At 45.7% G+C, this 13,610-nt stretch overlaps 1 protein-coding gene across 9 annotated transcripts in view; it reads right to left on the minus strand.

The window, feature by feature from the left end:
- Positions 1 to 13,610, minus strand: part of LOC131953702 (receptor for retinol uptake STRA6) — a 61,281-nt gene that overhangs the window by 15,706 nt on the left and 31,965 nt on the right. For 6 of the 9 annotated variants that reach the window (XR_009388669.1, XR_009388668.1, XR_009388664.1 and 3 more), the window contains 2 exons: positions 5,834 to 5,882; positions 3,823 to 3,899 (listed from right to left, as the gene is read on the minus strand). Coding sequence is in view for 2 of the 9 variants with exons in the window: in XM_059317025.1 (XP_059173008.1) it covers positions 3,785 to 3,899; positions 5,834 to 5,882 (164 nt within the window). In the remaining 7 variants the exon portion in view is untranslated. Of the gene's footprint in view, positions 1 to 3,784; positions 3,900 to 5,833; positions 5,883 to 13,610 lie in introns of those variants that run through there. The other 3 variants (XR_009388663.1, XM_059317025.1, XM_059317024.1) reach the window with 1 other exon arrangement.

Genomic DNA, 13,610 nt, shown 5'->3' on the forward strand with positions numbered 1-13,610 from the left:
ATAGATATTAGCATTAGTTAAGGCCTGCCTACCTATTAATTAGATATTTACATTAGTCAAGGCCTGCCTACCTATTAATTAGATATTTACATTAGTCAAGGCCTGCTTACCTATTAATTAGATATTTACATTAGTCAAGGCCTGCCTACCTATTAATTGGATATTTATATTAGTCAAGGCCTGCCTACCTATTAATTGGATATTTACATTAGTCAAGGCCTGCCTACCTTTTAATTGGATATTTACATTAGTCAAGGCCTGCCTACCTATTAATTAGATATTTACATTAGTCAAGGCCTGCCTACCTATTAATTGGATATTTACATTAGTCAAGGCCTGCCTACCTATTAATTGGATATTTACATTAGTCAAGGCCTGCCTACCTTTTAATTGGATATTTACATTAGTCAAGGCCTGTCTACGTATTAATTAGATATTTACATTAGTCAAGGCCTGCCTACCTATTAATTGGATATTTACATTAGTCAAGGCCTGCCTACCTATTAATTAGATATTTACATTAGTCAAGGCCTGCCTACCTTTTAATTGGATATTTACATTAGTCAAGGCCTGCCTACCTATTAATTAGATATTTACATTAGTCAAGGCCTGCCTACCTATTAATTGGATATTTACATTAGTCAAGGCCTGCCTACCTATTAATTGGATATTTACATTAGTCAAGGCCTGTCTACGTATTAATTAGACATTTACATAAGTTAAGGACTAGATATATATATATTTTAGTTAAGCAAATATTTGAACAGATGTTTGAATAGACGCAACATAATATATTTGACTGTATGAGCCTAACCTCATGTCGGTGGTTACATCATGGCCTCGTGTATAACACATCATGGCCTCGTGTATAACACATCATGGCCTCGTGTATAACACATCATGGCCTCGTGTATAACACATCATGGCCTCGTGTATAACTCATCATGGCCTCGTGTATAACACAACATGGCCTCGTGTATAACACATCATGGCCTCGTGTATAACACATCATGGCCTCGTGTATAACACATCATGGCCTCGTGTATAACACATCATGGCCTCGTGTATAACACAACATGGCCTCGTGTATAACACATCATGGCCTCGTGTATAACACATCATGGCCTCGTGTATAACGACTAGTGTTTCTCTCAATCATTACTACACAAAGAGTCGCAAGCCACATCCATATTAAAAACAATTGTACACACCACTTTTGGTTGTAGGTTGAAAATTTATGAATGAATATAACTATGTAATATTATGTATCTTGTGGAACTGTCAGTCTACCATGGTGTAGAATGATGTCAGTCTACCATGGTGTAGAATGGTGTCAGTCTACCATGGTGTAGAATGGTGTCAGTCTACCATGGTGTAGAATGGTGTCAGTCTCCCTTGGTGTAGAATGGTGTCAGTCTACCTTGGTGTAGAATGGTGTCAGTCTACCTTGGTGTAGAATGGTGTCAGTCTACCTTGGTGTAGAATGGTGTCAGTCTCCCTTGGTGTAGAATGGTGTCAGTCTACTTTGGTGTAGAATGGTGTCAGTCTCCCTTGGTGTAGAATGGTGTCAGTCTCCCTTGGTGTAGAATGGTGTCAGTCTACCTTGGTGTAGAATGGTGTCAGTCTCCCTTGGTGTAGAATGGTGTCAGTCTACCTTGGTGTAGAATGGTGTCAGTCTACCTTGGTGTAGAATGGTGTCAGTCTACCTTGGTGTAGAATGGTGTCAGTCTCCCTTGGTGTAGAATGGTGTCAGTCTCCCTTGGTGTAGAATGGTGTCAGTCTCCCTTGGTGTAGAATGGTGTCAGTATCCCTTGGTGTAGAATGGTGTCAGTCTCCCTTGGTGTAGAATGGTGTCAGTCTCCCTTGGTGTAGAATGGTGTCAGTCTACCTTGGTGTAGAATGGTGTCAGTCTACCTTGGTGTAGAATGGTGTCAGTCTCCCTTGATGTAGAATGGTGTCAGTCTCCCTTGGTGTAGAATGGTGTCAGTCTACCTTGGTGTAGAATGGAGTCAGTCTATCTTGGTGTAGAATGGTGTCAGTCTACCTTGGTGTAGAATGGTGTCAGTCTACCTTGGTGTAGAATGGTGTCAGTCTCCCTTGGTGTAGAATGGTGTCAGTCTACCATAGCGGGGAATCTAATTAAATGTACTTACTCTGGAAACATGTTGGAGGTAGAATGTTGCAGATACGTTGGAGGGATGTGCATAATTTCACTGTCCCTGTCGGCCAGATGTCCCTGTCAGGCCAGATGTCCCTGTCAGGCCAGATGTCCCTGTCAGGCCAGATGTCCCTGTCAGGCCAGATGTCCCTGTCAGGCCAGATGTCCCTGTCCCTGTCAGGCCAGATGTCCCTGTCCCTGTCAGGCCAGATGTCCCTGTCAGGCCAGATGTCCCTGTCAGGCCAGATGTCCCTGTCAGGCCAGATGTCCCTGTCAGGCCAGATGTCCCTGTCCCTGTCAGGCCAGATGTCCCTGTCAGGCCAGATGTCCCTGTCAGGCCAGATGTCCCTGTCAGGCCAGATGTCCCTGTCAGGCCAGATGTCCCTGTCAGGCCAGATGTCCCTGTCAGGCCAGATGTCCCTGTCAGGCCAGATGTCCCTGTCCCTGTCAGGCCAGATGTCCCTGTCCCTGTCAGGCCAGATGTCCCTGTCCCTGTCAGGCCAGATGTCCCTGTCAGGCCAGATGTCCCTGTCCCTGTCAGGCTAGATGTCCCTGTCCCTGTCAGGCCAGATGTCCCTGTCAGGCCAGATGTCCCTGTCCCTGTCAGGCCAGATGTCCCTGTCCCTGTCAGGCCAGATGTCCCTGTCAGGCCAGATGTCCCTGTCCCTGTCAGGCCAGATGTCCCTGTCAGGCCAGATGTCCCTGTCCCTGTCAGGCCAGATGTCCCTGTCCCTGTCAGGCCAGATGTCCCTGTCAGGCCAGATGTCCCTGTCCCTGTCATGCCAGATGTCCCTGTCCCTGTCAGGCCAGATGTCCCTGTCCCTGTCAGGCCAGATGTCCCTGTCCCTGTCAGGCCAGATGTCCCTGTCATGCCAGATGTCCCTGTCCCTGTCAGGCCAGATGTCCCTGTCCCTGTCAGGCCAGATGTCCCTGTCCCTGTCAGGCCAGATGTCCCTGTCAGGCCAGATGTCCCTGTCAGGCCAGATGTCCCTGTCCCTGTCAGGCCAGATGTCCCTGTCCCTGTCAGGCCAGATGTCCCTGTCAGGCCAGATGTCCCTGTCCCTGTCAGGCCAGATGTCCCTGTCCCTGTCAGGCCAGATGTCCCTGTCCCTGTCAGGCCAGATGTCCCTGTCCCTGTCAGGCCAGATGTCCCTGTCCCTGTCAGGCCAGATGTCCCTGTCCCTGTCAGGCCAGATGTCCCTGTCCCTGTCAGGCCAGATGTCCCTGTCAGGCCAGATGTCCCTGTCAGGCCAGATGTCCCTGTCAGGCCAGATGTCCCTGTCCCTGTCAGGCCAGATGTCCCTGTCAGGCCAGATGTCCCTGTCAGGCCAGATGTCCCTGTCAGGCCAGATGTCCCTGTCAGGCCAGATGTCCCTGTCCCTGTCAGGCCAGATGTCCCTGTCCCTGTCAGGCCAGATGTCCCTGTCAGGCCAGATGTCCCTGTATAAACCCTAACCCTAACCCTAACCCTTCTGGTATTATGGATGTGTGATTGGTTTGGACATTTCTGTCCCAACGAGAATGTACGGATTGGTAAACAATATCAAAACCGCTGTGTCCCCTTACTTCAAAATAAAATGTCTTCAAAGATCGATTGGGTTGTAAGTAAGAAAAAAAAAGTCGTACCAAAACTGTAGAACTTTCTCCTTGAGGAAGTCAGTGATGTTAAACATGAACAGGTTCACAAGTGCTCCAACAGCAAAACAAACAATTGCTATGATAGCAAAGTTGACGACAAACGCTGAAAAGAATTCAATGAATTTTTACTAAGTTTCTAGGAACAAAAAAGTAGATCTGTCGACAGTGACGTTGAGTTTTTGAAAATATTTTTGAACCGCTGAGGGGGGGGGGGGGGGGTAGATCATCCAACAGCTAAACGAAAACTCCAACTTCCAGATGATCCAAAAACAGCAGGTTTATCAGTACAAATCAAAGTGTAGCAAGGCTGTCTGTTTTCAACAATGATTTACTTTCATAGTCATCGATTGAATTATGTTAAAAGCAAGCTCAGGAATTCAGTGGATCCTTACCAAAAAGTTCGAGGACATTTATTTTTTGAACATCGTTCTCCTATCAAATCGACAACAGCATGCGATGTCCAACCAAAGCAAACTGTAAGAAGAAGCGCTAAAGACAGGCTTAAGATAAACTAAAAGAAAACAGAGACGAGCATACAGGAGCTCGCACTAAACATGCGAGTAAAGACATTTCGGACGCTTCAAATATACAGAAAGTGTAGTAAGCAAGGACGGGGGAGCAGATGAGGACATCAAAAGTCACATCAGCAAGGCCAGGTATGTATTCAACACACACTGCACAATTTGGACCTCAATAACACGGACATCAACTTGAAATGTGTTCTCTATAGTATTGAGACGTGGAGAGTAACACAAACTAATACAACCTTGTTACAATCGGCTTCTTATGTATTTTTGGCTCGTTTTGGGCCAGGTGTAACAATTATAAATAAACACAATCCACAACGAGAATCTGTATCATGGGTGTATAATTATCATCAATCACAAGAACACACGACAAGAAGAACAACTGATGAGCAGGTACACGATGTTGACACCACACCACATAGCTTCACACACTGCCTCGTTCACACACTTAGTCCCGCTAGCACACCACATTCAAGGGGAGGCTACTCTCGTACACACTCTCTCCGTGTCGACACATTTTCGTTATAAAAAATCCTCGTGACAAACCTACTTTCGTAAAGGGTTGCCAGCGTTGCAAATTGAACGTGGTCTTAGAAAATGACCAACAAAAAACTACGGAGATAACAAACGGTCAAAACCTCATGAACAAATAAAATACAAACGCGCAAAGCGGAAAAATCGTGCAACAAATAACATCACCATCCTGGCTTTATACAACATCAACATAAGGCTTTAGACAACATTAACAACCATCCATGCTTTAGACAACATCAACAGACAGGATTTAGACAACATCACCCGACAGGCTTAAGACAACAACACCAGAGAAGCTTTAGACAACATCATCATCCATGCTTTAGACAAGCTTGGAATCCTAAAAAAAAATGTTGGTAAGCCAAACTAAACTTATGAAAGATCACTAGCTAGAGCACGAGGGACTAAACTTCGAGGAGTCGCCCTAAACAAGTACGGTGAACACATGCGGTAGCCTCTAGATGTTTGTAACAGTCTGTGACAATATTCTACAATGAGTCCAAGAGAATGATGATTTCACAATTGAACAATTATAGTCACTAAACAAAAGGAAATGAAATTATTTCTTTCACTTACTATATAAAAACAAAGTGAATATAAAAGCTGTCCTGAATTGGATTGTGAACATGCAGGCAAGTTTATCATTAATTTTTCTTGCCGAAGTGCGCAATTTACTCTTTCACCAAAGGGAAAACCATAGCCATCTCAATAATTCCGTATAAGTTTAAAATAACCAAACACTGACCTAGACTGACCACCGCCCTATATAAATTACATAATAAAGTGTTTAAATTAGATCGACCGCTTGCAGATACTATTCAAACTATTGCTGTGGATGTGGATTTGACTGTAGCAGTGTCGACCATGGTTACGGTAGAGATACAGAACATACCACAAACACAGGAATATAGCCTACCGCAGACACAGAAATTATCACGAACACAGAATATACTATAGAAACAAGGATAGAACTTACCCCAAACAAAATACGCAACCTGGTATCCAGCAAATTTCATGCTACCAGTCTGAAAAGAACAATGTAAATGTACGTAGTATCAGTAAGGGGGAAATATTACAACGTACGTACCTAAATGAACAATCTATGTTATATCATATAGGAGAGAGATTACATAGAGTTGACAAAAAGAACTACACAAACCCGACTAAGATATGTGTTACATCGCTTGTTACTCAAAATAAGGGGAGACTCATACCCGACGCTTCACGGGTTTCGGGAAATATATAGTTTTTAATTACATGTCTATGTGTAAAATGGACACTAGAAAATTTTTTAATAACAAGCTTTTATGTAATAATACACTAAATAGGAGAAAATAAATTATAGACTACTATTTAAATAACTATAAAGAAAAGATTTGGTCACTTTAGTATCTATTGGATACCTTTACTAATATTTAGGAAGAGACCCATGCTTTTCTTTATAGTTATTTAAATAGTAGTCTATAATTTATGTTCTCCGTTTTAGTTCATTTTTGCATAAAAGCTTGTTATTAAAACGTTTTTTAATTTTTAAAAATTGAATAGCCTACTATACATATTTTATTAATAATAGTGGTACATGACTAAAAAGCATTGCACACCTATTGAACGTGATGACGCCTATGGAACGTGATGACGCCTATGGAACGTGATGACGCGTGTCTAAAAGTGCGGAATAGTTAGATGAGACTTTGGAAAAAAATTTAATTAATTCATAAAAAATTAATCAGGCAAATTACGTCAAATTTAATGTCATGTTGCATTGTCTTCAAATACGAACCGTATCTGTCAGTTAGAAGTGCCTGCAATTTCGCTCGGGCGTTTCGATCTAGACAGACTGACGACTGACGACAGACAGAGGAAGGGAGTTAAATAAAAGCTTGTAAAAACCCATAACATAAAAATACAGTGATAAAGCTAAGAGATAAGTTGAGGGAACTTGCTAGCTACAAAGTGGACTACATTAGCATACCAAGTAGGATATCAAATCTAACCCAGAGCTATAATTTCATCATCTCAGTCCTTGATCACATTACAAGCAAATCTTGGTGCCGCCACTAACATGAAAGATATAGCTACTGTCCAACTTGTAAAACACCTAGTCAACCAGACACGCACTGTAGGAAACAAGTCAACAGAATGGAGAACTAGGTCAAGGGCAGCTGAGCAGAAGGCAACTCTAATCCAGAATTAAGTTACTAATCTTTTCAAAGAAACTAATGAGACTTTTATAATAGTTGAAGACTTTGATGTCAAGATAGCAGGTGCGAAACAAAAGCTGAACTCATCCAAAGAAAAAGTGTTGCCTGCGTTGGCTCTGAGTCAGGATCTGCTGGCCAAATGGGAGAACCTGAGTCAGACAAGACACCACAGCTTCAGACAAGACACCACAGCTTCAGACAAGCCAGCAAGACACCACAGCTTCAGACAAGCCAGCAAGACACCACAGCTTCAGACAAGACACCACAGCTTCAGACAAGACACCACAGCTTCAGACAAGACACCACAGCTTCAGACAAGACACCACAGCTTCAGACAAGCCAGTAAGACACCACAGCTTCAGACAAGACACTACAGCTTCAGACAAGCCAGCAAGACACCACAGCTTCAGACAAGACACCACAGCTTCAGACAAGACACTACAGCTTCAGACAAGACACCACAGCTTCAGACAAGACACCACAGCTTCAGACAAGCCAGTAAGACACCACAGCTTCAGGCAAGACACCACAGCTTCAGACAAGCCAGCAAGACACCACAGCTTCAGACAAGCCAGCAAGACACCACAGCTTCAGACAAGACACCACAGCTTCAGACAAGACACCACAGCTTCAGACAAGACACCACAGCTTCAGACAAGACACCACAGCTTCAGACAAGCCAGCAAGACACCACAGCTTCAGACAAGACACCACAGCTTCAGACAAGACACCACAGCTTCAGACAAGACACCACAGCTTCAGACAAGACACCACAGCTTCAGACAAGACACCACAGTTTCAGACAAGCCAGCAAGACACCACAGCTTCAGACAAGACACCACAGCTTCAGACAAGCCAGCAAGACACCACAGCTTCAGACAAGACACCACAGTTTCAGACAAGCCAGCAAGACACCACAGCTTCAGACAAGACACCACAGCTTCAGACAAGACACCACAGCTTCAGACCAGACACCACAGCTTCAGACAAGACACCACAGCTTCAGACAAGCCAGCAAGACACCACAGCTTCAGACAAGACACCACAGCTTCAGACAAGCCAGCAAGACACCACAGCTTCAGAAAAGCCAGCAAGACACCACAGCTTCAGACAAGACACCACAGCTTCAGACAAGCCAGCAAGACACCACAGCTTCAGAAAAGCCAGCAAGACACCACAGCTTCAGACAAGACACCACAGCTTCAGACAAGCCAGCAAGACACCACAGCTTCAGACAAGCCAGCAAGACACCACAGCTTCAGACAAGCCAGCAAGACACCACAGCTTCAGACAAGCCAGCAAGACACCACAGCTTCAGACAAGACACCACAGCTTCAGACAAGACACCACAGCTTCAGACAAGACACCACAGCTTCAGACAAGACACCACAGCTTCAGACAAGCCAGTAAGACACCACAGCTTCAGACAAGACACTACAGCTTCAGACAAGCCAGCAAGACACCACAGCTTCAGACAAGACACCACAGCTTCAGACAAGACACTACAGCTTCAGACAAGACACCACAGCTTCAGACAAGACACCACAGCTTCAGACAAGCCAGTAAGACACCACAGCTTCAGGCAAGACACCACAGCTTCAGACAAGCCAGCAAGACACCACAGCTTCAGACAAGCCAGCAAGACACCACAGCTTCAGACAAGACACCACAGCTTCAGACAAGACACCACAGCTTCAGACAAGACACCACAGCTTCAGACAAGACACCACAGCTTCAGACAAGCCAGCAAGACACCACAGCTTCAGACAAGACACCACAGCTTCAGACAAGACACCACAGCTTCAGACAAGACACCACAGCTTCAGACAAGACACCACAGCTTCAGACAAGACACCACAGTTTCAGACAAGCCAGCAAGACACCACAGCTTCAGACAAGACACCACAGCTTCAGACAAGCCAGCAAGACACCACAGCTTCAGACAAGACACCACAGTTTCAGACAAGCCAGCAAGACACCACAGCTTCAGACAAGACACCACAGCTTCAGACAAGACACCACAGCTTCAGACCAGACACCACAGCTTCAGACAAGACACCACAGCTTCAGACAAGCCAGCAAGACACCACAGCTTCAGACAAGACACCACAGCTTCAGACAAGCCAGCAAGACACCACAGCTTCAGAAAAGCCAGCAAGACACCACAGCTTCAGACAAGACACCACAGCTTCAGACAAGCCAGCAAGACACCACAGCTTCAGAAAAGCCAGCAAGACACCACAGCTTCAGACAAGACACCACAGCTTCAGACAAGCCAGCAAGACACCACAGCTTCAGACAAGCCAGCAAGACACCACAGCTTCAGACAAGCCAGCAAGACACCACAGCTTCAGACAAGCCAGCAAGACACCACAGCTTCAGACAAGACACCACAGCTTCAGACAAGCCAGCAAGACACCACAGCTTCAGACAAGACACCACAGCTTCAGACAAGACACCACAGCTTCAGACAAGCCAGCAAGACACCACAGCTTCAGACAAGTCAGCAAGACACCACAGCTTCAGACAAGCCAGCAAGACACCACAGCTTCAGACAAGACACCACAGCTTCAGACAAGCCAGCAAGACACCACAGCTTCAGACAAGACACCACAGCTTCAGACAAGACACCACAGCTTCAGACAAGACACCACAGCTTCAGACAAGACACCTAGCTTCAGACAAGCCAGCAAGACACCACAGCTTCAGACAAGACACCACAGCTTCAGACAAGCCAGCAAGACACCACAGCTTCAGACAAGACACCACAGCTTCAGACAAGACACCACAGCTTCAGACAAGCCAGCAAGACACCACAGCTTCAGACAAGTCAGCAAGACACCACAGCTTCAGACAAGCCAGCAAGACACCACAGCTTCAGACAAGACACCACAGCTTCAGACAAGCCAGCAAGACACCACAGCTTCAGACAAGACACCACAGCTTCAGACAAGACACCACAGCTTCAGACAAGACACCACAGCTTCAGACAAGACACCTAGCTTCAGACAAGCCAGCAAGACACCACAGCTTCAGACAAGACACCTAGCTTCAGACAAGCCAGCAAGACACCACAGCTTCAGACAAGACACCACAGCTTCAGACAAGCCAGCAAGACACCACAGCTTCAGACAAGACACCACAGCTTCAGACAAGACACCACAGCTTCAGACAAGCCAGCAAGACACCACAGCTTCAGACAAGTCAGCAAGACACCACAGCTTCAGACAAGCCAGCAAGACACCACAGCTTCAGACAAGACACCACAGCTTCAGACAAGCCAGCAAGACACCACAGCTTCAGACAAGACACCACAGCTTCAGACAAGACACCACAGCTTCAGACAAGACACCACAGCTTCAGACAAGACACCTAGCTTCAGACAAGCCAGCAAGACACCACAGCTTCAGACAAGACACCACAGCTTCAGACAAGACACCACAGCTTCAGACAAGACACCACAGCTTCAGACAAGACACCACAGCTTCAGACAAGACACCACAGTTTCAGACAAGCCAGCAAGACACCACAGCTTCAGACAAGACACCACAGCTTCAGACAAGCCAGCAAGACACCACAGCTTCAGACAAGATACCACAGCTTCAGACCAGACACCACAGCTTCAGACAAGACACCACAGCTTCAGACAAGCCAGCAAGACACCACAGCTTCAGACAAGACACCACAGCTTCAGACAAGCCAGCAAGACACCACAGCTTCAGAAAAGCCAGCAAGACACCACAGCTTCAGACAAGACACCACAGCTTCAGACAAGCCAGCAAGACACCACAGCTTCAGACAAGACACCACAGCTTCAGACAAGACACCACAGCTTCAGACAAGCCAGCAAGACACCACAGCTTCAGACAAGCCAGCAAGACACCACAGCTTCAGACAAGCCAGCAAGACACCACAGCTTCAGACAAGCCAGCAAGACACCACAGCTTCAGACAAGCCAGCAAGACACCACAGCTTCAGACAAGCCAGCAAGACACCACAGCTTCAGACAAGACACCACAGCTTCAGACAAGACACCACAGCTTCAGACAAGACACCACAGCTTCAGACAAGACACCTAGCTTCAGACAAGCCAGCAAGACACCACAGCTTCAGACAAGACACCACAGCTTCAGACAAGCCAGCAAGACACCACAGCTTCAGACAAGACACCACAGCTTCAGACAAGACACCACAGCTTCAGACAAGCCAGCAAGACACCACAGCTTCAGACAAGACACCACAGCTTCAGACAAGACACCACAGCTTCAGACAAGCCAGCAAGACACCACAGCTTCAGACAAGACACCACAGCTTCAGACAAGACACCACAGCTTCAGACAAGCCAGCAAGACACCACAGCTTCAGACAAGCCAGCAAGACACCACAGCTTCAGACAAGCCAGCAAGACACCACAGCTTCAGACAAGCCAGCAAGACACCACAGCTTCAGACAAGCCAGCAAGACACCACAGCTTCAGACAAGCCAGCAAGACACCACAGCTTCAGACAAGACACCACAGCTTCAGACAAGCCAGCAAGACACCACAGCTTCAGACAAGCCAGCAAGACACCACAGCTTCAGACAAGCCAGCAAGACACCACAGCTTCAGACAAGACACCACAGCTTCAGACAAGCCAGCAAGACACCACAGCTTCAGACAAGACACCACAGCTTCAGACAAGACACCACAGCTTCAGACAAGACACCACAGCTTCAGACCAGACACCACAGCTTCAGACAAGCCAGCAAGACACCACAGCTTCAGACAAGACACCACAGCTTCAGACAAGCCAGCAAGACACCACAGCTTCAGACAAGCCAGCAAGACACCACAGCTTCAGACAAGACACCACAGCTTCAGACAAGCCAGCAAGACACCACAGCTTCAGACAAGACACCACAGCTTTAGACAAGCCAGCAAGACACCACAGCTTTAGACAAGCCAGCAAGACACCACAGCTTCAGACAAGCCAGCAAGACACCACAGATGCCCAAATCAAGATAGTAAATGTCAACTCTCGGGCAGATGAGACGCGATAGCTGGGAACTGCAACTAACCAGGAGGTTGGTGTGGTCGGGTCGGATAAGCTCATTGTTGATGAACCGAAAAGTCCCGAGTTCGAACCCACCCAATAATGCTCGATAACCTCGATAACTGCTGTCTTGTGGTTTGTTCTTGGTTGGACAAAGCAACTCCAAAAAAAAAATGGAATACTGTTCCAAAATTAGAATAATGTACGAACTTATATTATATGAATAGCTTGTAGCTTTCATTCTGTCATCATTGACTAGATTTCTTTCAACATCTCTCACTTCATAAAACGAAGAAAAAGAAAAAACTTAGCGTTCATTGGACATTGTTAAACCTTTGTTTGATTGATAATGGTATATTGCTAACCACTGTTGATTACCTCTTCGCCATCTTTCTCATTAAGATGAGCAGTCGGTGTTAAATAACCAGTTGTTTTGACATGAATTTTTTTTTGTTTTGTTTTTTGACATGTATGGCTTTTTTGAAAAACCCGAAAAAGGAAATTGCTGTAAAAATAATTCTCATTCACAAAATGAAAAGAAGAAATCTTTTTTAAAGGGGGGGGGGGGGGTGACGGGGGGGTGACGTAGATGTCTATACGAAAATGTGTTGGCACGGCTAGAGATTGTGTGAGAGTGGCCGTGTCGCTATTCATATCCCTTACCAAATGTCCTACTGCAGTTATTTGGGCACAAACGCCAATCCATGTGAAGCCACTACGGTGACGTATATCTTTTAAATTACTAACGTGTATTGCAAACTAGCGTTCCCGTCTACGCGCGTTGCCGCGGGGTTAAAAAGAATGTCCCAGGATAGCCCGGGGCAAATCGCACCCTGCCGGGGCGCGGTCGGATTCAGTTTAGTGAACGACTATAATAACGACTATAATAACGACTATAATAAAGACTATAATAACGACTATAATAACGACTATAATAAAGACTATAATAACGACTATAATAACGACTATAATAAAGACTATAATAAAGACTATAATAACGACTATAATAACGACTATAATACTACTTCTTATCCATATTCTATCACACTCTTTAAAACGGACGTATGCGCCATAGCGCTACCAGGATAGCCCGGGGCGCCAGATTGCACCCTTTATGGCGTCAGCGAACGCGCCTGATTTAATTTGGTAAACGACTAAACGCCCTATCTTATCCATAGTCTGTCGCACTGTTTCAAACAACCCGGTGCTCCAAATTGCATCCTGCCGGGGCGCCACCCCTGCGAAATTAAAATATTTTTTTCGCATAAACCTCCCCAGGAGTATTCTCAACAACTTCCCAATGTTTCATGGCGGTCTGATGAAAGGTGTAGTAATGCATAAAAGCCAGACAGACACACACAGACACACACACACATACACAAACATTGCTTTTTACTTTCTCGTGGTGACAGGACAAATGATCTCAGGACAAATGATCTTAGGACAAATGATCTCAGGACAAATGATCTCAGGACAAATGATCTCAGGACAAATGATCTCAAGGACCAGACTTTAAACT

The sequence above is a fragment of the Physella acuta genome, unplaced genomic scaffold (genome assembly GCF_028476545.2).
Source record: "Physella acuta isolate Inbredline_101_S28 unplaced genomic scaffold, ASM2847654v3 ptg000941l, whole genome shotgun sequence".
Taxonomy (NCBI): Eukaryota; Metazoa; Mollusca; class Gastropoda; family Physidae; genus Physella; species Physella acuta.